The 25,582-nt window shown below is 41.9% G+C and overlaps 2 protein-coding genes across 8 annotated transcripts in view; one reads left to right on the top strand and one right to left on the bottom strand.

Annotated features, from left to right (window-relative positions):
* Positions 1 to 233: 233 nt before the first annotated feature.
* Positions 234 to 22,600, bottom strand: ankrd16 (ankyrin repeat domain 16). Of its 4 annotated transcripts, none has more exons than XM_069907609.1 (8): positions 22,359 to 22,600; positions 19,875 to 20,216; positions 16,918 to 17,138; positions 16,400 to 16,442; positions 10,356 to 10,464; positions 9,515 to 9,676; positions 5,875 to 5,953; positions 234 to 410 (listed from the first exon to the last, which is right to left on the bottom strand). In XM_069907609.1, the coding sequence occupies exons 1-8, from the start codon at positions 22,409 to 22,411 to the stop codon at positions 250 to 252; spliced, it is 1,170 nt and encodes a 389-aa protein (XP_069763710.1). In that variant the 5' UTR covers positions 22,412 to 22,600; the 3' UTR covers positions 234 to 249. The 4 variants fall into 4 exon arrangements, with proteins under 4 accessions (XP_069763710.1, XP_069763709.1, XP_069763708.1 ...); XM_069907608.1 differs by having other exon boundaries at positions 19,875 to 20,244; XM_069907607.1 differs by lacking the exon at positions 22,359 to 22,600 and adding an exon at positions 21,962 to 22,352 and having other exon boundaries at positions 19,875 to 20,244.
* A 249-nt stretch (positions 22,601 to 22,849) lies between these two features.
* The window catches only part of fbxo18 (F-box DNA helicase 1), a 117,078-nt gene continuing 114,345 nt past the window's right edge, over positions 22,850 to 25,582 (top strand). For all 4 annotated transcript variants that reach the window (XR_011348000.1, XR_011347999.1, XM_069908550.1 and 1 more), the window contains exon 1: positions 22,850 to 22,938. The gene's annotated coding sequence lies outside the window, so the exon portion shown is untranslated. The remainder of the gene's footprint in view (positions 22,939 to 25,582) is intronic.

Consider the following 25,582-nt stretch of genomic DNA (forward strand, 5'->3'; position numbering starts at 1 on the left):
TTTGCCAAGTCAAGCTTATTGTCATCTGATTGCACAAGTACAACCCAATGAAACACCATTCTCCAGTCCTCAGTGTAAAACACGCAGACACACAATACATATGCAGGACAAGAATTCCTATAAACAAACAAATAAATATTATTGCATGAATATGAACATTTCAGATGGTAAATGTAAGCCGTTCCTTTAATTTGAGCCAAATTGTAGCACTGGTAGAAAGAAATGACTGCAAATGAGGTTAAATATAATTTATTTACTGTCAGTCACATCTTCCAGAACCTTGAGTGCTTCAGGTTTCTTAACCAGTTGGCTTGCTAGCATTCCTGTGTTATCTGGAGAATCACGTAGCCCAGCGTCGATGAGCAGCCTTATACACTTGGCATGCTGACCCGCACAAGCCATGTGTAAAGCTGTAAGGGAAAGAACTTAACAATTATATAATTTGTTATAATCTTTGGACTGCCAATTATTTTGGAGATAGTCGCTTTAGGAAAACAACCATTACTTGGATACCAACTCCTATAATTAACGCGGACCAGACGATCTTTGTAGTGATATAATTTTAAGACTGGTAAAAATTGTCTAGAACAGGATATTTTACAAGCATTCATGAAAGTAAACAGACCACGGATTAAACAGGGGCACAGCCAGGTTCTAATGTTAGGGGGAGCGAGCACATTAAAAGGGGCCTCATGACACATACTAGATAGTAAATCAGTGGCTGAATGGCAGGCAGCACTGATTTTACATCAGACTGGAGTGGGGGTGGGGAGCTGGTGTCAGCGTCGGACTGGAGCGGGTGGTGTCAGACCAGGGTTGGGGGGGGGGGGGGAAAAGGAGTCAATTTTGAAAAATGTGCTCGGGGGAGCAGTTGCTCCCCCTGTAACCCCCCCCCCCCTAGTTACGCCATCGAGTTTAACAAACTTTCTGAAAGGCAACACATCTGACAGTATAGCTCATACTTCAAAGTGTCAGCCTAACCTTATTTCTCCAGATTCTAGGAGTGGAACTTGAATCCCCAACTTTCTGTTTGGGAGGTAACGCAACTACAAACTTGACCACAGATGATAGGTTCTATGATCAGATACACAAGACTGCACAAGACTTCTCTCCTATTTTTGCACTAAGATTGATGTATAGAGGAACCTCCCAGATTCAAAAAGTGAGCTCAAAGTTCACTATTTGCAGACCAGAAAGGAACATCTCAAATCCTCAGGTCTGTGGTAGAATGTAAAGGACCTTTCTCATTTTCATAACTTTCTCCATCCAAGAGTGGTTCATGCACACAAGAAAATAGCAGGAATAGACCATCAGGCCTTCAAGCCTGCCCACCACTTAATATGATCATGGCTGATCTATGGTGGCCTCATTTCCTCTTTTGTACCATTTCTCCATTCACTTCATTCCTCATTCTATCAAATATTTATCTAACTTCAGTTAAGCATTTCTAATGATCCAACTTCCACCGTACAGGAGACCAACCCTCTCCTATGCTTAAGTGTACATTCCTTCAAGGGGTGGAGTGAAGCAAAATTAATTTGAGAAAGCAGAAGACTATGACAACTGTGCCCACCTGAGCTAGGCCCATTTGCCTCTGTTTGGCCTATGCCCCTCTAAACCTTTCCTATCCTATACATGCCTTTTAAAAGTTGTACCTCCCTCTCTACAGCTTCCTCTGGCAGCGTGTTTGAATGGATCCCTTCCTTCATCAATGTCCTCTAGTTTTAGACTCCCCTACCCTGGGTGAGGGGGAGGAAAGACTTTCATGTTATCTACGGCCCTCGCGTCTTTACAAGCCTCTAGTTGGTCACCTATTCTAAATTTTAAAAAAAGCAGAAGACCGTCTGTAAAGGATATTTGATGGATACTTGATTTTAATGGCAAAGGCATAAAATGAAAGAACAGGGAGAGGTAATTTAAATTCTGGGCACCATTCTGGTCACCACACTTGAAAAGATGTTACCAGGGCTAGAGAATTAGATTGATAAGAAGGCACTATTTATACTAGTTATTTTTATTGGAATAAAGGGCAATGAGGGGAGCATTCAACAAGGTATATAAAATTATGAGGGGGTTCGACAGTTGAAAAGAACCCTTTCTCTTGGCAGAGAATTCAATACTTAAAAACAAAAGATGTTGGAAAAAACTCAGCAGGTTACGCCCCATCTATGGGAAGAGAAACAGAGTTAACATTTTGGGTCGGGCACCTTTCGTCAGAACTGGGAAGGAGATAGAAGTGTTTTTTAAAAAAAAACTGGATGAAGGGGAGAGAAAAAGTAAAACACGAGAGTCTGCAGATACCATGGATGAAGTAAAAACACAACGCTGGAGAAACTCAGGAGGTCAAACAGAGTCCTTTATGTAGCAAAGATAAAGAAACATCACCAATGTTTTGGGCTTGAGCTGAAGGAATTAAAGGAAAGGAGAGGGTGTCTCTGATAGGGTGAAATCACCAAAGGGATAAGCTCTATGCAAAGTTATTTAGTCAAGTGAATGAAAACATAGACAAAAGATGTGGAAGTGTGAATCACAAAACAGGAAGATGTGCTTGACAGGTCTCACCATCCCTGTTCTTTTGTATGGTTGGATTCATGGACTAGCCACAATAAGTGCCTTAAAGCAATGGAGAAATACCATATATATTCATGTAATTGTCAAATTTTTTGGACCACTTTTTATGGCCAAGAATGGAAGTCAACTTTTGCACGGGTCAAACTTTTGACCTTGTAAGTACCTGCATCACTCACAAGTCATTGGGAGCTCAGATGGTCGGGGCATTGAGAGTTCAGATGGGTAGGTGGCTGGGACCACAGAAATTTAGATGGGGTGGGGGGGGAGGTGCAGTTGACTTTCATACCAGTCATACAAAACCACCCAATTTTGGGCCAAAAAAAAAGTCAACTATTACACAGTATATATCGACAATTACATGAATATACTGTATACGGTACCATCAATTGCTGAGAGTACCCAAACCACTCAGCTGATTGGAAGGAGAGATAACACCATACATTTAATTAGTGATGGCATTGGATAGGACATGGCCTTCAACATCAATTGCAGTTGAGTGTTTGATTGCTGTGTTCATTAATGTTTTGCAGAGCAAACGGGACACCACACATTTTACGATCCAGTCATCCCCAGCAAAAAGCTGGGAGTTTTTGTTACAGACTATACAAGGCCCATGACTACACTCAAGGTAAGGCAGCTCGAAATGGACAAGCACCAAATAGGCACGAGTGGCACAAACTTAAGTGGCTGAACGTTTCACTGTAATTTTGCCATGTGAGACAAAGGCTGGCATTGAACATGGGTGACTGGTCCGTGGAAAGTAAGTTGCACTATAAGAAAATGTCATGAGAACTGAGTCAGAGAATGCAGCCATGTAGGAGGCAATATGGCTGAAGCAGAGAGTGTCAGATGAGAGGGAAAGTGACAGAACCGCGTGTACGAATGATTCTGAATATACTGTGAGAATTGTACTGTGTCGGAGCAAGGGCTTTTCTCTAGAAGCAAAAAAGGATGACTTAATAGAGGTCTACAAGAGGCATAGGTAGAGTGGTGTCATGGATAGATAATTGGTTGAGAATTAGGAAACAAAGGGTTGGGATAAACGGGTCATTTTCTGGATGGCAGGATGTGACGAGTGGGGACCCACAGGGGTCGGTATTGGGCCCTCAGTTGTTTATCATTTATGTAAATGATTTGGATGAGGGGATAAATAACTACATATGCAAATTCGCAGATGACACTAAACTGGGTGGGAGTGTAAAGAGCGAGGAGGATGTCAGGAAATTGCAAGAGGGACTTGGACAGTTTAGGGGAGTGGGCGGAAAGATGGCAGATGAATTTTAATATGAGGTTGTCCATTTTGGAGGCAGAAACAAGAGAGCAGAATATTATTTAAATGGAGTTAAGCGAGGGAGTGGGGTAATGCAAAGGGATCTGGGTGCACTTGTTCACCAGTCATTGAAAACTAGCAAGCAGGTTCAGCAAGCGGTGAAGAAGGCGAACGGTATGTTGGCTTTCATAAAGAGGGGATTGGAGTAGAGGAGTAGAGAAGCCGTCCTGCAGTTGTTCAGGGCCCTGGTGAGACCTCACCTGGATTATTGCGTCCAGTTCTGGTCCCCATATTTAAGAAGGGACATACTTGCTATAGAGGGAGAGCAGCACAGGTTTACAAGGTTAGTTCCCTGGATGGCAGGGTTGTCATACGCAGATAGGTTAGAAAGACTTGGACTATATATGATGGAGTTTAGAAGGATGAGGGGAGACATGATTGGTCAAAGGGCTCAACAGGGTGAAATCAGAGCACATGTTCCCAATGATGGGTGAGACTAGGACTAGAGGGCATAGTTTAAAAATACAGAGAAGGCGATTTAACACAGAAATGAGGAGAAATTTTTTTACCCAGAGAGTTGTGGGTCTGTGGAGTACATTGCCACAGAGGGTAGTGGGGGTGGATTCGTTGGATAGATTTAAGAGAAAGATGGATAAGGCTCTTGTGGGCAGGGGAGTTCAGGGTTAAGGGGATAAGGCTGGGATTGGTTATTGAAAGGGAAAGATCAGCCATGATCCAATAAATGGCAGAGCTGGCTAGAAGGGCCAAATGGCCTATTCCAGCACCTATTGTCTATTGGCAGCCAGCACCTTTTTCATGGGCGAGCGTAACAGGCACCAGAGGGCACCTGTACAAGGTGAGGGGAGGAAAGATTCAGGGAGACATCAAGGGCAAGAATTTAAAAAAAGAGAATGGGTGCTTGGAATGAATGCATTGTCAGGGGTGGTGGTAGAGGATGGTACAACAGGTTTACCTACCTAGTAGGTCTCCGTTGGTCAGCACAACAACGTGGGCTGAAGGGCCTGTACTGTGCTATAATGTCCTAGGTTTTATGTTTTTAAATCATCAGTTATGAATCTTCACCTTTGCTAAATAAAGTATATTGTTTATCCAGCTGAGTTTCTCCAACATTGTGTTTTTACTCCCCCACGTAGTGTCAGGAGCCAGGTGGCTGAATTTGTCTTTGGAGCCACACTGGTTCATCACATCTCCTGCTGCACCAAAGATTCTGGTGTCTCACTTTCCTTCCTAGAACAGCTTATGAAGAAGTGAGGTTGTGGTGGAGACGCAGTAGTAGGTTAAAATTCCTGCTGATACTCTGCACAAAGCAAAATTCGCAGACTCCTCCTTCGATCCGAGCCAGCCTTTATTGAATATCACATTTACTCCCTTTGTTTCATAGCTTCCTGGGTGATGAATATGCAAAATGGAAATCTTGTGTTTTTTATAGTGCTGAGATAACATTGTAAAAATCGGATTTGTGCCTGACAAACTAATTTCCTTATATTATTATTGAGCTAGATTTTTCAAGATTCCGCATGTAAAATTGTACACGCGAGTAATCCTTGGTTAATGATAAACTGCAAATTATAACAAGAATGTGTCTAGTTGTACAATTCCTCTCCGCATGCAATTGCTCTCAGCTTCTCCAATCACATTGCTCAGAAACACTGTGCTCTAGACATCTTGAGCATTGCTCACAGTCGACAAAACATGTGAAAAGATAAAGCCCAGTGATGAACAACCAATCAGTTCAGTCAGTTACTCACCAGTCGTCAATGAGAATGTACACAATGATAAACACAAATCAGGTCTCTGATAAGCATCCAGAGCCTGAAAATGAAATGTCAAGGCTTTGATTCGGTTTATCACTGATAAGATGAGAATAAAAACAAACCATCATTTCAGTGTGTGGTCCTCACTTCAGTCTAGTGGGATTTAACTGTCATAAGAGAGTTTTGAGTGTATTGGTGGAAACTCAGACAATGGCCACGACCTTTAGCTTAGCTTCTAAAAGGAGTTAAAAATCTCACCAGAGCGACCTTTCAAATCCTTTGCATGCATGTTGGCTCCTAATGCAAGCAGCATGTCTATTGTGCCACTGTGACCCTCCTGTAAAGGCATGAAAAACAAATTTGGTTTGACAGCAAGCAAAGTTCGATTCATTTCCTGCCCGTAGTCATTCATTCTTTAACAAAAAAAGAAAGAGCACAAATGGCGTGAACAAAGAGAAGCTGGCTGGAGGGAACCAGCCTACTCATGGGGAGAAATGGTCAGTCCGCATTTCATTTGGGGTCCTGACTTGAAGCATGGACTGACCGCTTCCCTCCATGGCTGCTGCCTGATCTGCCGAGTCTTTCTTTAATTAAAAAAAAATCTAGACATACTATACAGTAACCGACCCTTTCGGCCCACACGTCCACATTGCCCAATGACACACAATTCACCTTCGACTCCCCCCACCCCGGTATGGATTTTGAATGGCGGATGGAAACTGGAGTCTCAGGGAAAACCCATGCAGACATGGGGAAAATGTACAAACTCCTTACAGTGTGGGATTTGAACCCCTGTCCCAATCGCTGTAAAAGTATTAACCGCTACACCATCCATTCAGCCCTAATTTCCATCATTTTTTTGTTCATTCAAGCTTCCAGCACCTGTAGTTCCTATAGCATACAACTGGCATTTCTAATTTTCAAAAATATTCTATGCACACTCCGGTAAAATTTCTGAGTATAATTACACTGCAACATTGTCTATACATTCAAAGAAAAAAATAATTGAAGCAGGAGTCTATCCATTCATTCTGCTGAACACTGAACAGTAGTGATAGTCTCCTGCACTTCTCACACTGACAAAGCAAGTCTCTGGTCTCTTCTTCCTGCTCTTCAGCCCATTTCCACTCTTTCCAAATGAGGTGGTGGATGTCTAGGCTGTTGCAGTATAGAGCAGCATCTTCCTATTTCCATTGGCTTCTTTGTCAGTCTTCCTCTTTGCTGCAGGAACAGCAAATTTCATGACTTGTTCATGACAATAAATTCTGATTCTGAGGATCTAGTGAGAGCCTAGGTTCTATGCCTCATTAACCTTGAGCCAGGAAGATGGCCTTAGGCTTGAGTTGAAATAGGTGAACAAGGAGGCCTGCCCTGGCACAGGGAATCCCATTTTAACCAAGGAATTACTACAGTGTTTCGTTTAATTAAAATGTTATATGTGGAACCTTGCGAAGGACTTCTTGACAATCTAGCTCAATAACATATTGGGGAATTAGTTTGTCTGGCATAAATTAGATATATATATATTTAAAAACAGCATTATCTCAATACTATTTCGTCTACTATTCCATCATACAGTACAACTCATGGTATCCGGAACATAGAGATTTGTAGATGTTGGATGAGTTAATTTTCTGGTTGCTTGAGATTGTGTATTGAGTGGATTAGAGAACTAATGGGGAGATGCGCCAATTTTAAACATGTATTTTTTACCTATTTATTTTCCTCGATTTTTTTGTCGGTTGCTTGAGACTGCCAGTTACTTGAATTCCAGTTTACTGTATTATATAAATTATGCTAAATGAAAAATGTCTGGACCTTCATTAGCTGTTTATACTATCTGATAACTATTATTACCAAGGTCGAAATGGGCTCCGGCCTGAAACATTGCTAATATAGCTTTACCTCCTAAGGACACTGAGAGACCGGATGAGTTCCTCCACATTTCTGCGTGTTTTTACTACAATCTCAGTGTTTAATATTACAAAGTTATTCTTAACTGTAATGAGATTGTATTTCATATTTAGTTGATCCTGGCTGATCCTCTTTAGATATTTAGAATGAGTGTTCCTTTTAAATTCTAACTGTAACTGTAAAATTAACGCTTGGAAAGCAGCCACCAAGATTTTCATTCTCACAACACAGTGTCTCCGGACTCACCTTTCACTGTTACATGGTTATATATTGTTGAAACACAGGCGATACCAATCTTAACTATTAACCTTTCCAACGTACCGACCCAAATACCCAGTAACATTCCAAAATTGAATGTAATATTGTCATGTGTATCAGGACAATGAAAATTTGTTTTGTATGTAATCCAATCACAACAACCCATCCTTGAGCACAACAGGCACTTCAAGTTAAAGCAAAAATGCAGAGCATGGAGTTACAGGTGAAATGGTTCCGTTAACACCAGTTCAGGGAGTGCATCATTTCATTAATGAACGTTCCATTCAATAGTCTGATACCATCCTTGAACCAAGTGGTGTGTGTTTTCAAGATCATACATCTTCTGCCCGACAAGAAGGGAGAAGAAGAGTGTGTGAATGGGGTGGGATGGATGTTTTAATATATTGGCTGGTTTCCCAAGGTGGGAAGTGTAGACAGGTTTGATGGAGGGGAGGTTGATTTGTGATGGACCCTGACAGGATGCTTTCAATGGTGCATCTGCAAAGTTGTCAAGGATGCAAACAACATGCCAAATTGACTCATGGATCTGAGCCTGGTAACACGATCTCCACAATCATCCTCAACACTGGGGCACCACAAGGTTGTCACAAGATATACAAGTAGAAGTAAGCCCATTGGCCAATCCAGTCTGCTCAACCATTCTAATCAGGAGCGATCTATCCTCCCACTCAGCCCTACACCCCAGCTTTCTCCCCTTAATCCTTGATGCCTGGTCTAATCCTGTCAATCTCTGCCTGTGGCAGAGATTTATTGTCATGAACAAGTCATGAAATTTGCTGTTCCTGCAGCAAAGAGGAAGACTGCCACTTCTCTGTTTTAAATTGACTCCCTTTTATTTTGAAGTTGTGCCCTCTTGTTCTAGACCAGGGTGGACAATTTTTTTTACAAAACTCACATTCCAATTTAAGTATGCCATAAGTGCTCTGTGATTAGTAAGGGATTGCTTAAGGTGGTATGCGAGTGGGAAGGGAAGGTTGAGAATCACTGCTCTAGACCCAATTGTTACTGAAATATTTTGCTTGAGAAAAATTGTCAATTGCCCATTTCCTTGGGAGTTCATGAAACCGTGGACATACAAACTCAATCAGGACTCATACTTTGACACTTTATTGATCTTTTAATTCTCTCTATATTGCAGAGTTTGTTTACATTTCTTTATTTGTTTACAATTTTTTTTGCATGACCAGTAAGTGGTAATTCTGCCTCACTTGCAAGAAAAAGAATGATAGGGTTGTATGTGATGTCATGTATGTACTCTGACAATAAATCTGACATAGTCTTCTTGTACACATTACCAACACCTTGGCATGGTTGGCACAGAATGCATAGCAGTTAGCCTTTACTGCCAGCGATCAGGTCCAGGGTTCAAATCCCACACTGTCTGTAAGGAGTCTGTATGTTCTCTCCATGTCTGCGTGGATTTCCCCGGGGGCTCCAGTTTCCTCCCATCATTCTAAACCTACTGGGGGTGTAGGGTAGTTAGGTGTAAATTGAGAGTCACAGACTCACGAGCTGAAATGGCCTGTTACCATGCTGTATGATTTAAAATTTAAAAAAATTACTTCAGCTATAACGACATTGTAATAGGGCAGAGGGAAATGCATTTCTGAGCATAAGAAAAATTGTTCACTTTCAAATGAACCTTCTGTGTGTGGCTTACTGTGAAAACCAGACAGAGTACAACAGTGATTGCTTCATGACTGACCTTGGCTGCATAATGCAGGGCTGTCAGGTTCAGGTCCGTGGCTCTCTCATTTACATTCACACCAAGCTCCTTGACCAGGAAGTGAATAGCTTCGTCCTGTGCTGTTACCGCTGCTCGATGCAATGACTGAGCCCCCAGTGCATCAGTGGATAAGAAATTGGCCTGAAATAGATAGGAGAATTGCAGGTCACCACTATATTACAACTAAAATCATAGAAGGGTGAATCCAGGGCAAACCTCCTCCCAAGAATTGTTTGAAATGCTTAACTTTCAAAAGAATGGTTTGCACATAAAGGTACAAGGAATACACAGAGATGCTAAAAGACTGATATAAAGAGGGGTAGACGGAGGGTTTTGTAGATCATACATAGGTCTGGTCCCACTGCCCTGTTTCTGAGCTGCACCTTCTATGAAATGCATAAAACTTGCAAACACCGTGATAAATTTCAGTACCATTCTATATGTTAAAGTGGTCGATCATACAAGACCACAAGATATCGGGGTAGAAATAGGCCATTCAGCCCATCAACTCATCTGATATTCCTTCACATTCATTCTCCCACTCAGCTCCATCCCCTCATTCCCACAACCTTTGATATCCTGACTATGCAGATATCCATCAACCTCTTCCTTAAATACACCAGACAACCTGGCCTCCACAGCTGGTTCACCACTCTCTCTCTGCATCCGTTTTAAATAGGCGCACTATAATCCTGAAGTTGTGCCCCCTTGTCCTAAACTACCCTACCATGGAAAATAACTTTGCCACATTGCTACGTTCAAGATATGAACTATGTAACGTATTCCCACTGGATTTATGCTACAGGCTTTATACACTCACCCTGTGACTTTGCAACAAGAGCCTTGCAATCTTGATATGGCCATTCTGCACAGCATCCATGAATGGTGTAACACCACAGCTGTCTTTGGCATCTGGGGCATAACCACATCTATAAACAAGTGAGAACAATATTTTATAAGCCAGTTCCTGATCTTTCAGTGAATAAAAAAACTACCATTGACAACACAGGAAGCAGGTGCGAGTTAGATGCCTTGAAGGGCTCAAGCCGGAAACGTTGGTTATGCACCTTTAGCTTTGCTATATAAAGGACACTGTTTGACCTGGTCAGTTTGGAAATTGGAATGATCTTACACAAAGCTCAGTCTTCAGAATATTATGGGGAACGGGGGAGATGGAGAAAAATCATTCACCTTGCTAGAGAGCATAGGAACCGGGGGTAGGGCCTAAATTTTAAATTTAGACATACAGCATGACTACTGGCCCTTCCGGCCTACAAACCCACGCCACCCAATTACATTTAATTGGCCTGCAACCCCAGTACATTTTGAAGGGTGGGAGGAAACCGGGGCACCTGGAGGAAACCCACACAGATACGGGGAGAACAAAGTTCTCAGCGCAGGATTCAAATCCCTCTGGCTGGTTTATGTGTTACTTCACAGAACTTCTACAATTTTAAACTTACATTTTAAAAAACAAAATATTTTATTCTTACTTATTTAAATTTTTTTATTTATTTTCCTCAATTTTTTTTGCTGGTTGATTGAATTCTGAATAACAGGGGTTTTAATGTACTTCCAGCATTTTCTGCAAATTTTCATTCTTGTACCCCTACTCCCATGGTGATACCTCAGCCCTCACATTCCTGTGGAAGGCAGTACAGCCACTGGCAGGAGGCTCCATTAGTGGTATAATCCTCTGTCAATAAATGCTCAGTTCCACTTGCAACTATCAGTGAAATAGCTTGTTCCAGGAGAAGTGCATCGTTCAGATATAGACTGGGGGAAAATTCAGGTGCTAGACTAAACTCTTTACAAGAGGGAGGCCTGTCTCTCAAAGTAGTTCCAAAAGTCTGCCAATTTTCAACAAGGATCAAATTAATAGAGGGGTACAAGTGCCATCACTTTCCTACATGGCTACAGAATGAACAACCCTCATGGCCATCTAGGTTTCCCCTGTCACTTTGGTCCGATTGACCCATGTTCAACTGCTAAGTGGTTAACATAAAATCCTTCTCCACTGCTGCTTTCAAAGTTCTCATTTGCATATTTTTGACTACCAGATAATACCCATCCCTCATTTATCAGTAAAGTGGCTTAAATACACAAGCTACAGGATGCAATACAGAAAATCACCAAGCCGGTCTCTTTACACAACAAGGAAAGTAATTAAAACATTATACGTCTTTTCTGCCTTTTCCCCCATATCCCTCAACACCTTTAATTGTCCAAATATTTATCACTGGCATTTAAAAATTGTTTTTGGATTATTTCAACATTTTTAGATCGATATTGCAAAATCCTACCCAACACTGTTCAAGGAGACCTTGTACAGACATGCTGTCCATTCAATATCTTGGATTCTGCTGTTCTTAAGACTCCACTTCTGACAACTAGTACTAAATGGGTACTCAATGGGACCTAGCCTAGTGAGAGCAGCAGCAATCATCCAGGATCCATGCCACCCAGGACATGTTCTGTTCTCGTTGCTACTATCAGGAATGAGGTACATACCACCAGGTTAAGGAACAGTCGCTCCCTCCTTCATCAATCAGACTCCTAAACAACAAACTCATTCAGAGACTCATTTGAAGACTCTAAACTTGCACATGGATTTATTATTCAATACAGCAAAATCCTCCTATATCCACGGTAATTGGTAGATGCCTGATAAATGAATTTTCCAGTTGCTTAAGATTGCGTGGATTGGTAAACTAACCACTAGGAAATGCCAATTTTAAAATATCTTATTTTCTGTGAATTTTGTGCCAGTTGGTTGAATTCCAGATAATGGGGATTTTATTCTATTTATTTTCTGTCTTGCACAGCTTGCTTACATTTCTCTTTTGAACAGGTTTCTTTACTTGAGCACAAAATTTTTGCACTACTGACAAGTAGAAATTCTGCCTGACCCACAGGAAAAAGAATCTCAGAGTTGTATGTGATGTTATGTATGTACTCTGACAATAAACAAACTCTGAACACCCAATTCCTGAGAATGAACACCAAGAGCCTTTTCTTATATCCAAATTCTTATAACCAGCAGGCTTCCCTACTGATGTACCATCAAAAATTCACAAAAGTTTTATAAAATGGCTAAAGACCGGAACAGTAAAAGGGTGGTGTGCAAGGGTCTATGGGTAGGAGGTGTGTCCAGTCGGTAGCAGTCAATCATGGTATAACAATGGTTTACCACACTTACACACAATTTCTTAAACCTCAGATACGAGCCTTCATCTGAAGCATTTCCTGTGTTTTCAATGCACAATGTCTGTTATCCGCTCACAGCACAATGAATGACAATACTGCAAGAAATTCGCACCCAAGTGTAGTTGTGGTGACAACAGGAACCTCCCCTACAGCTTTAGAAAAACAAGGCTCAATGGCCTTAAGAAAATGAACTTAATATGGGGAACTCTTGGCAGAAATCATACTTTAAGTTATTCTGTACCTGTTGTGATAAAAATCTCATCACAAGTGAAAATGAGGTGAGTATATTTCAGGTACACTTGTGGAGGTAAGGGTCTGTCTAGTGTAGGTTAATGTAGATTGGTCAATTTTAATGTGCTTTGCTGCTTTGTGAAAGAATGCAGGAAGGATTGTATATATGATGGTTTTGGATTGGGTGCTGTGCAATGAACCTGAGGTGATTAGGGAACTAAAAGTAATAGAACCCTTAGGAAGTAGTAATCATAATGTGATATCAGTTCTCCTTTTCAAATTTGAAACGAATTCTATCGGGTATGTCAATATTACAGTGGAACAGCAAAAATTACAGTGGGATGAGAGAGGAACTGGCCCAAGTTGATTGGAAAAGTGAGCTTGATGGAAGGATGGCAGAGCAGAATTGGATGATATTTCTATAAATAAGTGCAGGATAGATACATTCCAAGAAATAAAGAAAATTATGAATGGGAAAAATGGCACAAATGTGGCTAACAAGAGAGGTTAAGGCTAAAATAAAAGCAAAAGGGAAGGCAGACAAAGAAGCAAAAATTAGTGGGAAAACAAGGACTGGGAATCTTTTAAAAACTGACAGAAAGACAAATAAAGCAATTAGAAAAGAAATGAATTATGAAAGGAAGTTGGCAAATAACATACAAAAGGATATGAAGAGTAAAAGAGAGACAAGGCTAAAAAAAAGAGGACCAATTGAAAAAGATGCTGGAGAAATTATAATGGGTAACCAAGAGATGGCAAAGGAACTAAATGGGCATTTTGTGTCAGTCTTCACTGTGGAAAACATTAGCAATATACCTGATAGTCAGAGGTCTCAGGAAATAGAATTAAGTACAATCAAGATTACTAGAGAGAAAGTGCTTGACAAGCAAAATGGACTAAGGATAGATAAGTCTCCCGGACCAGATGAGGTGCATCTGGTTCTGAAGGAGGTGGCTTTAGAGATTGTGGAGGCACTGGAAATTATTTTCTAGAAATCAAGAGACTCTGACAATGTTCCGGAGGACTGGAAGGTCCCAAATGTGGTTCCACTGTTTAAGAAAGGAGGAAGGCAGAAAAAAAAGAAAATTACAGGCCTATTAGTCTGATGTCAGTGGTTGGAAAATTATTGGAGTTGATCCTCAAGGTGCATGACACGATAGGTCCAAACCTTCATGGTTTCATGAAGGGAGGATCCTGTCTGGCCAAACCATTGGAATTTTTTGACATAATCTCAGGTAGGATGGACAAGGAAAAGGCTGTGGATGTTGTTCAATAAGGTGCAGCATAAGAGGCTGCTTAATAAGGTGAGAGCCCATGGAATTACAGGAAAGATATTAAATTGGGTAGAGCATTGGCTGATAGACAGAAAACAAAGGGTGGGAATAAAGGGATCCTGTTCTGGTTGGTTGCCGGTGATGAGTGGTGTTCTGCAGGGGTCGATGTTGGGGCCATTTCTTTTTACAGGTATATCGATGATTTAGATTATGGAGTGAATGGTTTTGTGGCAAAGTTTGCAGATGACACCAAGATAAGTGGAGGAGCAGGAAGTGTTGAAGAAACCGAAAGGTTGCAGAGAGACTTGGACAGTTTAGAAGAGTGAGCAAAGAAATGGCAGATGAGATCCAATGTTGAGAAATGTACGGTTGTACAATTTGGAAGAAGAAATAAACAGGCAGATTATTCAAAATTTGCAAGTGCAAAGTGACTTGGGGATCTTCATGCAGGATCACTAAAGATTAACCACCAGGTTAGATCGGCCATAAAGAAAGCAAATGCTATGTTGGCATTTATTTCAAGAGGAATAATGTACAAGAGTAGAGAGGTGTTGATGAGGCTCTATAGGACACTGGTGAGACCTCTTTTGGAATACTGTGTGCAGTTTTGGGCCCTTCATCTTAAAAGGGATGTACTGATATTAGAGAGAGTTCAGAGAAGATTTACCAGGATGGTTCCTGGAATGCAAGGGCTAACATATGAGGAGCGTTTATCAGCTCTTGGACTGTATTCATTGGAGTATCGAAGAATGAAAGGGGATCTCATAGAAACCTTTTGAATGCTGAAAGGATTGGACACAGTAGATGTGAATAAGATGTTTCCCTTGGTGGGTGAGTCCAGGACAAGAGGGCATAGTCTTAGAATTAGAGGGTACCCATTTAAAAGACAAGAAATTTCTTTAGCCAGAGAGTCATGGATTTGTGGCCCGATCATGGGGAGGGAGGGGTGGGGGAAGTTTAAGGAGGAGATTGATAGGTATCTAATTAGTCAGGGTATCAAGGGATGTGGGGAAAAGGCCAGAAATTGAAACTAGATGCGAGAAAGATTTAGCTCAGGGTGGAGCAGAATCAGTGGGCCAAGTGACCTACTTCTGTTCCATTATCTTGTGACCTTAACCCTTTCGATTCTGGCCATTTTTAACCTTTCATAATATATACCGTACTCTGTACATATGGTTAAACTATAGGTCAAACACCATTGTGAACCAGCTGGTGGTTGGGTATAAAACCAGGGACCAACTGCTCTTGGTAGTCCCTGAAAACTGGGACACAGATCCCAAAGAGAATTGTGGGACCCCATGATGTGCATTATCAGGCAAACCTCAGCCCGCTAGTAAATCTCCATTAGCCTTTACTCTCACAGTTATGTGACTTGCAAATACAAAGCTCAGGAATATGAAATGCACAAGCCAAATGTTTAGAGGAATGTGTCCCCTTAATGTGAAAATAGGATGTGGTCCCTTTAGATCTCACACAAGTCATCTCTTAAGTACAATGAAGATGCGTGAAACTATCCGTGACTAAATTATACAAGGTTCCAAATATTAGTTTCATATCTTAGGGTAAAAAGCTCACAAGTAGCAGGGACTGTGATATACCTTGGGTGTTATTGAAAAGAGTTGTAAATCCCTGATCTAAACACATGGTTTCAGAATGCTGGTGCCAGAGTTAGGGTCTAGGGAAAAGGACCACATGGACAGGAAACAGCACAACCACTGGCTGAGATCAAAGGCAGAGAACTGGCTTTGAAGCTGAAGATTCTGACCAGTTGGCAGCCTCACTTACTACAGGACCAGCACACCCTGTGGTAACGGAGTTCTTGAGTTTTGCCCAACTAATAACCTTGCTTTTAACAAGGTTGTGATCTGAAATTTGTTCAGAGGTTCGGAAGGCACGGAAACCTTAACACACTGCCATCAAAATAGGGCTTCCAGTTCCAAGGTAGGAGCCCAGTAACAACAGCAACTTGACCAGAACTGCAGACAATTCAGCAACAAGGATTTGAATATTCAAGCACAAACCAAGGCACAAAACAATTGTATCACAACACTTGGCACATTTTTGATGCAAAGGAAATCGAATGCAGTAACTGTGTTATTGAACATCATACACTCCAATGAAAGACTTCTTCCTGTTTTAAAATGCAGCTCACCTTTCCAGAAGCACCTCCACGGCCTCAGTGCTCCCGTGCATGGCTAAATAATAGAAACAATTTGCAGATTGAATCAATTGAAGTTGTTCTTGTTAATAATGTCCAGAAACAACTATAATCTGAAAAGGGTCATTGTCTTTGCTGAAAGACTATTTAATCGATCTCTTTTTAAAAAAAAATTAGGTTTGTCGAACAAAATATAATCTGCGTACAAATGATTAGTTGCTTTGGAAAAATTATCACTGCACTGTATCGTGGCCCACTTGGAAGACTATGGGTCAAGTATCATTCAAGGTTTCGTCCAAAATCATGAATGATCAAGAAAATTAATCTAATAGATTACTGTAGATGGGCAAAAAGGTTGGAAAGAACATGAGGCCAAGGGCCCATTTCGGTCCTGTACCACTCTACAAGCATTTGTGGAGATTTACATTGCAATAATCTATACAAAATATACACATTAACCCCTCTCTCCCCCGCACACCCCCCCCCCCATAATATACCTTAGTTCACATCACCTGCAGTGTGTAGGGGGCTCCTCTTCACCTTGCTCTCCACATCCCAGATGTCCGGCCTGACTTTGAGGAGATATTGGATAATTTCTCGATGGCCCTCACGGCAAGCAATGTGGAAACAGTTCCAACCATCCTTGTTTTTTAGGGTCAGGTTTGCCCCAGATTCAACCAGGTCCTTAATCACCTCCAGGTTCTTTCTTGTGCTAGCCATCATCAATGGTGTCCTTCAAGGTGAAAGAGAAACGACCTTGTAGATTTTTAGAATCTTTCCATAAGGTGCAGTGAACAAAGAGAAACTGGAAGGACTCAGCGGGTCAGGCAGCATCAATGGGGATCGAATTGGTCACTCAATGTTTTGGGTCAGGGTCATTTATCATTATTCTAGCCCTGCAAAAGGTAGTGGACTCAGCCCTCTATATTATAGGCAAAACTCTCACCACCATCAAGAACGTCTGCTGGGAACACTACCATTGGAGTACAGCAGCAATCATCAAGGATCCACACCACCCAGCACATGCTCTGTTCTTACTACTGCCATCAGGGAAGAAGTACAATTACCACAAGACTCGCACCACCAGGTTCTACCCCTCCACTATCAGACTCCTCAATAACAAACTCAGAGCGACTCATTAAGGACTCTTAATTTGCACATGATTTATTGCTGAATATTTATATATTTTTTCCTCGGTATACAACAGTTTGCATGCATTTCTTTCTTTGTTTACATTTCTCTCTTTTGTATACTTAACTTTTCTTAAGTAAAGATTTTTATACTACCAATAAGTAGAAATTCTGTCTGCCCCACAGGAAAAAGAATCTCAGGGTTGTATGTGATATCATGTTTGTAGTCTGATAATAAATTTGAACACTGCAGTTTTTGTGTTTCTGCAGCATCTGCAGTATTTTGATTTTTCTTTGTCAAAACTGCCATCTAGTGTCTCCCTATTCTTAGCACGTAGATATAGAATGATTCCACAGTCATTGTATTCTCCAAAGAAAATGGACACTTACTTCTGTGGCACTCAGGAGAGAATAGATGGGCTGCATTTTTCTTTGGAATGGAGGAGGCTGAGGGGAGTGGGGGAATCTGATAGGTTTACAAAATAATGATCGGAATAATTATGGCCATACAGCACAGAACAGGCCTTTAGTTCAACTTGTCTATACCGACCAAGTTGGCTTTTTTTTCCAGCTTGCCTGGATTTGATCCATATTCTTCTAAACCCTTCCTATCATCCTGAGTTTCTCCAGCAGCTTTGTATATTACACTACAGTCACTGCTTCTGCAGACTCTCCTGCTTAACTCTATTCATATACCTGACCAAATATCTTTTAAATAATGTGTAACATTTCTACACAGCAGGAGGATATAGGTTATGGCAAGGGGAGAGAGGTCAGATGGGGTCTGAAGGAGAATTTTTCAGCTAGAGGTTGGTTGGAAGGAATCTGAACACATTGCCAGAGGGGATGTTGGAGCCAGAGATTCTCACAACCTTTTTGAGTATCTTGACATGAATGGCCAAGTCCAAATATCAATGAATGGGATTTGTACAGATGGGTCATTGACGGTGAGCAAAAAGGTGTTGGACCAAAGGGCCCCTACAACTGATACTGGAGTAGGGAGGTCTAAATCTAAAGTGCATAGATTTAGGGTGAAAGAGGAAATATTTAAAAGTGATGTGAGGGGCTCCTTTTTGAAATGAGGGTTGCGGTTATGTGGAAGTAGGAGTAAATTGTAACATTCAGAAAATAGGTACTTGGATCTGAAATGTTAGAGAGATAGGAACCAAATATAGTCAAATGAGATACATTTTTCTCATACCTTTGGTGAAGGGCTCAAGTCCAAAACATTGGTTATGTATCTTTGTATTTGCTAATATAAACGGTCACTGTCAGACCTGCTAAGTTTCTCCAGCATTGTGCTTTCACTAATATTGTCCACCAACAGCTGATCCTCAAATTAGGTCCAGTTTCAATAGGGAGACGTAGATTGGGAACAACACCAGATACACATCCAATGACCATCTCGCCTCAGAGAACTCCAGAGATTCATTACTCTCCAAGGGAAGAGTAATCTACCATGTCAAGACCTCTTAGGATTTTATATTTAAATAAGATCACCTCTCATTCTTCCAAACTCCACTGAACTCAGACCCAAACTACAGTAAAAACACAGTGCTGGAGAAACTCAGCAGGTCAAACAGTGCACCTTTTATTTAGCAAAGATACATCACCAACATTTTGGGCTTGAGCCCTTCATCAAGGTATGAGCAAAATGTAGACAGGCACCTTTCAGGGCGGGAGTAGCAAACGCCAGAGGACATCTGTAAAAAGTGATGGGAGGAAAGTTTAGGGGAGACGTCAGGGCTACCATACGTGTGCAATAGTTGAATTTTGTGGTCCCAATTTTTAGAGTAAAATTTAGGGGGTCGACTATTACACGCATACTACTTTTGACCGTGGTAAGTACCTTCATCACTTGAGGCATCGAGAGGACTGGGTAGTAAGATCACGGTTGGGGCGTTGGGAGCTTGGATCGGCGGGCAGGCGGCCAAAGTGAGGGTCTGCGGTCAGGACTTCAGGAACTCCAGAGGCCAGGCAACCAGGGCCAAAGATGGTGGTGGGTGGGGGTGGTTTGACTTTTACACCAAGTGGACTATTACATGAGTATATACAATAAGTATTTTACATAGAGAGTTTTGGGTGCCTGAAATGTATTGCCAGGGTTGGTGGTGGAGGCTGTAAAATTAGGGCCATTTAGGAGACTTGTAGACAGGCACACGGATGAAAGAATAATAGAGGGTAATGAGGTAGGATTATTTTTTGGCCGGAATATATAGGTTGCCACAACATCAAGGGCCAAAGGGCCTGTACAGTGCTGTAATGTTAAATGTTCTTGGTTGGAGAAAGCGATCATCTGCATACAGGATAAGAGCTATCAAACAGCAGAGCACACTCACCAGTCAGCTTTCTTCAAAGGGTCAATCCTGGCATCTCTTGCGATCAGGTACTTAAGGCACTCCCTGTGACCCATGGACGCTGCCTCATGCAAGGCTCGCTTGTAATCACTGTTCACCAGCTCCACGTCAGATCCGAGCTCCTCCACCAGATACTTCATGATCTCCAGGTGGCCACGCCTGGCTGCATAATGCAGCGCAGTGTCCCCAGAGTTCCCAAAGTGCCCCTTGACCATGGCATTCCGGATGCTCTCACACTTGCACACTTCTTCCTTCAGGAGCCCAAGGTTCCCTTCTTGGACCAATCTGATGAGATGCTTGACTTTGTCCTCATGGGGCATTCCACTTAATGGTATTAATGGTAAATATAGGTCTAGAATAAACAACAGAGCTGCAAACAGTATTTGTATCTTCTACAATTTTCTATTTAGAAAATTAAATGTTTTATTCTGATGGAAGCTTGCCTCTGTTCTGAACCCAGAGGACCCCAAATCCCAACATCAATAGAAATTCACCAAGACAAATGGTTACTTAAACAAAAGCTACTTTTAATTTTCTTTAAATATAAAAACAGGATCAAACTCTAACTTATTACTGTTAGAAACAGAAGTACCTTCACAAAAATTGAGAACAAAGAACATTTATTATACAACAATGCAAAGTTGGGTGCTTCCCCTTACCCTGGGAATACACACATACACTGGGGCTCACCCAACTTTTATACAGTTTATTTCAGTATAGAAGTACTCTCCCCCTTACATTCTTCTGCCTCCTGGATGAGTTTGGCATTAGGCGATCCTGTCTGCCTACCTGTTTCTGTGAACTTGAAGGACCAGGGGGTATCCTGTCGGTGTCCCATCATGTCATTGTCCTTATTCATACCTTCCTGACTCTCAGGACTGACTAACTTCTTACATGCAGAACTTGCTAATTCTGTCTAAGGCTAGAAGACCCTTATCTTATTCAGACTAACTTTATTTCCTACATTCTATTATCTATCCTTATCTTATTCATACTGGTGAACTTGCTGATTCTGTCTAAAAGGCTAGAAGACCCTTATCTTATTCAGACTAACTTTACTTCCTACATTCTAATATCTATTCTTATCCTATTCATACTGGCTTTATTCATTACACATATATCTATACTAGTTTCCTCATTTTCATATTTTTATATGTTTTACTCATCTCTCACAATCCTCACTTTTCTTTTAGATCAATTATACTCATCTCTCACATTACCATTAACTTAACCCCCCCCCACCTTCTAATTCTAAGAGCATGTGTATGTAATGTGTGTACAAGTTCAGAAAGGTTTTTTAATTCACTGTCCAACCTCGCTTCTCACTCCTCCAAGTTCATTGGTATCAGGCAATTCTGTTACTGTGCACAGAATTTAACATATATGAATTTCACCAGGCTTTGGTGCTAGAAAGGAAAATGGTGACCACTCAGGAAGGTTCTTGTTGATTTTCAGAGAGAGATTTGGACACGAACTGATTTCCTCCGATCAGTCACGTCAGTGTCATGTCAAAGAAATTTGCCCCATCAGGGGTTTCAAGATGATGACCCCTTTCTTTCAGGTCAGCACAGAGTTCCTTTTCTGTTTCCCTTATCTCAGGTGAAACATTTTACAACCAGCCATCTCTTCTTGTATGGGTCACAAGGGCTTTGACCAGGCTGACAACCAGTCTTCAGAATGGGGTTTTCCCACAAGTTTGCCAGCTTGTCCTGTTCCAGACCCAGCTGCTGCTACTGAACTGTAGAACGGAATTCTCTCTCTCTCTCTCTCGGAGAAAAAACACATGACCCTCTTAGAAAAGAGGGACGGTGGCAACGGACTCCTGAGTTGCTCACGTTGCTTTCCACAACAATAATCCATGACTCCACAGCATGTCCAATTAACACCTACTTGTGAAGTCCATAGGCATCCTTCAGTTTTTACAAAGGCAACATGAGATCCGTTTTGAAGTGTTTGTATCGATGTGCGACCCAACTAAAAACCCCACAATTCATCTTCCAAAAGCTTATCCATATACAATTGAAAATATAACATAATCTGTCACACCTCTTCTTCTCTGTTTACAATACCTGGTTGAAACGCCTGCAAACGCTGTGCATGTAGCAAAATCCCACCGAAATTCGCCGTCGTTTCGGGCCTGAGCTCTTCTTCACTGCATTCATGCCTGAACTCGCTGCTGCCAGCCAACATCACATGCTCTTGAGATTTCAGCTCCTCCTGGTGACCGACCACAAGCTTGTTCAGGGCTAAACGTTCCTCGCCCCTCTGAGAGAAAGCTAAGGGCTACCATTTGTTCATTCAGGATTTTAGGTGATTGAAATAAAAGAATGAAACCCCGTTGTTTAAGAGCGAACCTTAAACCAATCCCACCACCTAACGTTGCCAAGAGTAAAACATGAAAGTGATTGTAGGAAATCCACAAGGCTGAGGAAACTCAGCACCTTATATATCAAATCCATAACTCACGTTTGGGGCTTGAGCTCTTGCTGAGTTTGCCCAGCATCGTGTCTTTCGCTCATATTTGCAGCGGGTGGCTGTGCGCCAACAGGGCGGGGGAAACTCAGTCGTGGACTGGGCTTTGCAGAGGGTCACTGGAAATGTATCAACACATGCGGGGATCGCCTGTATTTCCGCTACTCGAAAAGTGCTACAAATGTAGCAAAGGGTTCCCCAGAGATACGTCATTGACTTCAGGGATGGCCCTAGACAGTCTGCACGTGTTCCACTTGTTACAATGAAACCGGGCGCGGGGGGGGGGGGGGTTGCCATTGATCCGGGAGAAACGCGCAGTTGTCCCAGATTGCGATGAAATTGACGAGCTGTTTCATTGGTCAATTGCAGCCTATGGGTCTTCAGAGCGATGATCTAATGCTTCCGTGAATGCGATTTGGGGATCTGCCGGGAGATGGTAGCAGGAGGTCGAGTTGACTGAAAGGATGTGGGTCCTGGGAGAAGGAATAATGTAATCGCCTCTAATATCGGATCGGAAGAAGTACTGGGGGCGGGCGGGCGGGCTGGCTGAAGTTTAAACTGATGTTGACCCAATGTAAGTAGAGTTGGTGTGAAGAGCAGGGACCTTTACCCTGTGTCCTATTGTACTCGGCAGTGAACGAGCTTCTGGCAATAATATTGTACAGACGAACTAATGAGGGCAAAACCAAGGGGCTAGTTACAAAAGTGCTGGAGAAATTCAACAGGAAGGAATCTGAAAAATGGGTAGACGCCTGCATTAAAAAAAAATGTGGTGGTGAGGAGGAGGGGGGACATTTCTTATTTGAATTCTTGTTTAAATTCAACATTTCAGTTCTGATTGCAGTTTTCTGTGTGTGTTGGTATAAACACACAAATTACATGTCACGACAGTTTTTAAGTGAAATTCTGCCTGGCCAACAGGAAAAGGATGTCGTGTATGTCCTCTGACAATAAATCTGAACTTTGATCATTGATCGTCCACTGTGGAGAGAGAGAGGGGGGCAGAAAGAGACAACATTGTGAAAGAAAAATACAACACACAAGACAGAGAGAAAGAGATAACATGCAGAACAGACCAAGAAACACCAACACAGGGGAATAGAAAACACAAGACAGAGAAAAAAACACAACACATGAGAGAGAAACAACACAACAGAGGCGAGACAGAGAGAGAATACAATACAGAGGGAGACTGAGAGTCCACACACACACACACTAGAGAGTGTGAAATGGACAACACAAGACAGGGATAACATAGAAATAAATGGAAACAACACACAGGAGAGACACAAAGAAGGACAGAGGAGAGATAATACACGACACAGACAGTCAACAGAGAGCGATGGAAAGAGAGTGGAACACAAAAGACAGAGAATTCACGAAATGTTGAGAGAAAGATAGAGAAAACACACAAGAGAAATGGGGAATGGAGCAGGGGCCAAAGAAACGGGCAGCAGTGGGGGGGGGGGGGGGGAGAGGGTGAGAAACAGGAGGGGAGAAACTGGGAGGTAAAACACAAAAGTCTGCAGATGCTGTGGTTGAAGTAAAAGCACAACACTGGAGAAACTCAGCAGGTCAAATCCTTTATATAGCAAAGGTAAAGCTACCTAATCAATGTTTCAGGCTTGTGCCCTTCATCAAAGTATAGGGTTGGGATACTGAGGGCAGGAAATGGGGTGCCCTAAACACCGGGCGGAAACTGGGGGCCAAAGTCGGGGCAGGTAAATGGATTGGAGAGAAAACTGAGAGCAGTAGGAGTAAAGAAGAAATGAAAACAGATGCAGTCCCTGTCTCTATTATTGTTGGAATACTTGTTGGGGAAGGAACATTCTCGACACTTTCCTCTTTTCCCAGCCTCGCTGAAGAAAATTGTTACTTCCCTATGTATTCTGGCAGGACGATTGGTTGAGACCTTGTCTTGTGCTGGGCCTTGCCAGGTCAATCATTTGTCTGATTTAATGTAAAGCTTTCCAACAGTTACCTCACTGTTAACATCTGGAGACTTAAACTGATGTTTTGTACTGCTTAATTTTTAAAATTTGTGACATTGAAGATTAGAACAAGTAAATAATTAAGTTAGGAAAAGTGAAGACCACTGAAATGAAGTCTATCTTTTAAAATTCCCGAGTGCAATAGATTTCTAAACCTTAGCTGTGGACTATAGATTAAAATGTGGTGCAGAGTAAAACAAAGGCCATTTTCAGTCAAAAGGCCATAAGACAGGAGCAGAAATAGGCTATTCAGCCTATTGAGTCTGTCCCACCATTTAATCATGAGCTGATCCCACCATTTAATCATTTCCCCCATTCAGCCTCATTGCCCGACCTTCTCCTTTGATTTCCTGGCTAATCAAGAACCTACCAATCTCTGTCTTAAATACACCCAATGACTTGGCCTCCACAACCCCCTGTGGCAAAAAAATTCCACAGATTTAACACCCTCTAGCTAAAGAAATTCCTCTGCATCTCTATTCTAAGTAAATACCCTTCAATCCTGAATTTGTGCCCTCTTGTCCTAGTTTCTCCCTCCACATGAAACTTTTTCTACATCTATTTTTCCCCTGCCTTTAAACATTCAAAATATTTCAGATAGATCTCTTCCCATTCTCCTAGATTCCAACAAGTACAGGCTAATATCTGTCAAACGCTCCTCATATAATCACGCTTTCATTCCTGGAATCATCCTCGTGAACTACCTCCAAACTCTCTCCCACAACAGCACATGCTTTCTTAAATGAGGGGCCCACAACTGCTTACAATATTCCCAAGTGAGGTCTCACCAGAGCTTTATAAAGCCTCAACATCATATCCTTGCTCCTGTCTTTCTTAGCAATGAAGTAGTTAGTGCATAGTTAGCAGTTTTTTTTTGGTGCCTTCCTCCTGTATTTTGGAATCTGTTTATTCTTAACCTTTGGAGCCTTTGGATATCTGCGCCTCTTCCACTGTTTTGGTGCATGTTAGAGCTCCCTTGGGGAAAAAAATGCCAAGGAGAACATAGAAACCTAGAGCAGATATTCTCACCATGGGCCTATGTACCCCTCCACCACCCCTTCCCCCCCCCCCACCCCCTGGGAGCCATTGCATGTTTCAGAGGGGCCAGGGACTGAAATCCACATATTTTTTAATGCAGTTGGTAGGAGGAAGCCAAAATTTGACATCTTCACAAGGAAAGGCATAGACTCCAAAGGGAGTGGGGGGGGGGGGGGTCCACAGCCCCCA

Source organism: Narcine bancroftii, chromosome 13 (genome assembly GCF_036971445.1).
Source record: "Narcine bancroftii isolate sNarBan1 chromosome 13, sNarBan1.hap1, whole genome shotgun sequence".
NCBI classification, from domain to species: domain Eukaryota; kingdom Metazoa; phylum Chordata; class Chondrichthyes; order Torpediniformes; family Narcinidae; genus Narcine; species Narcine bancroftii.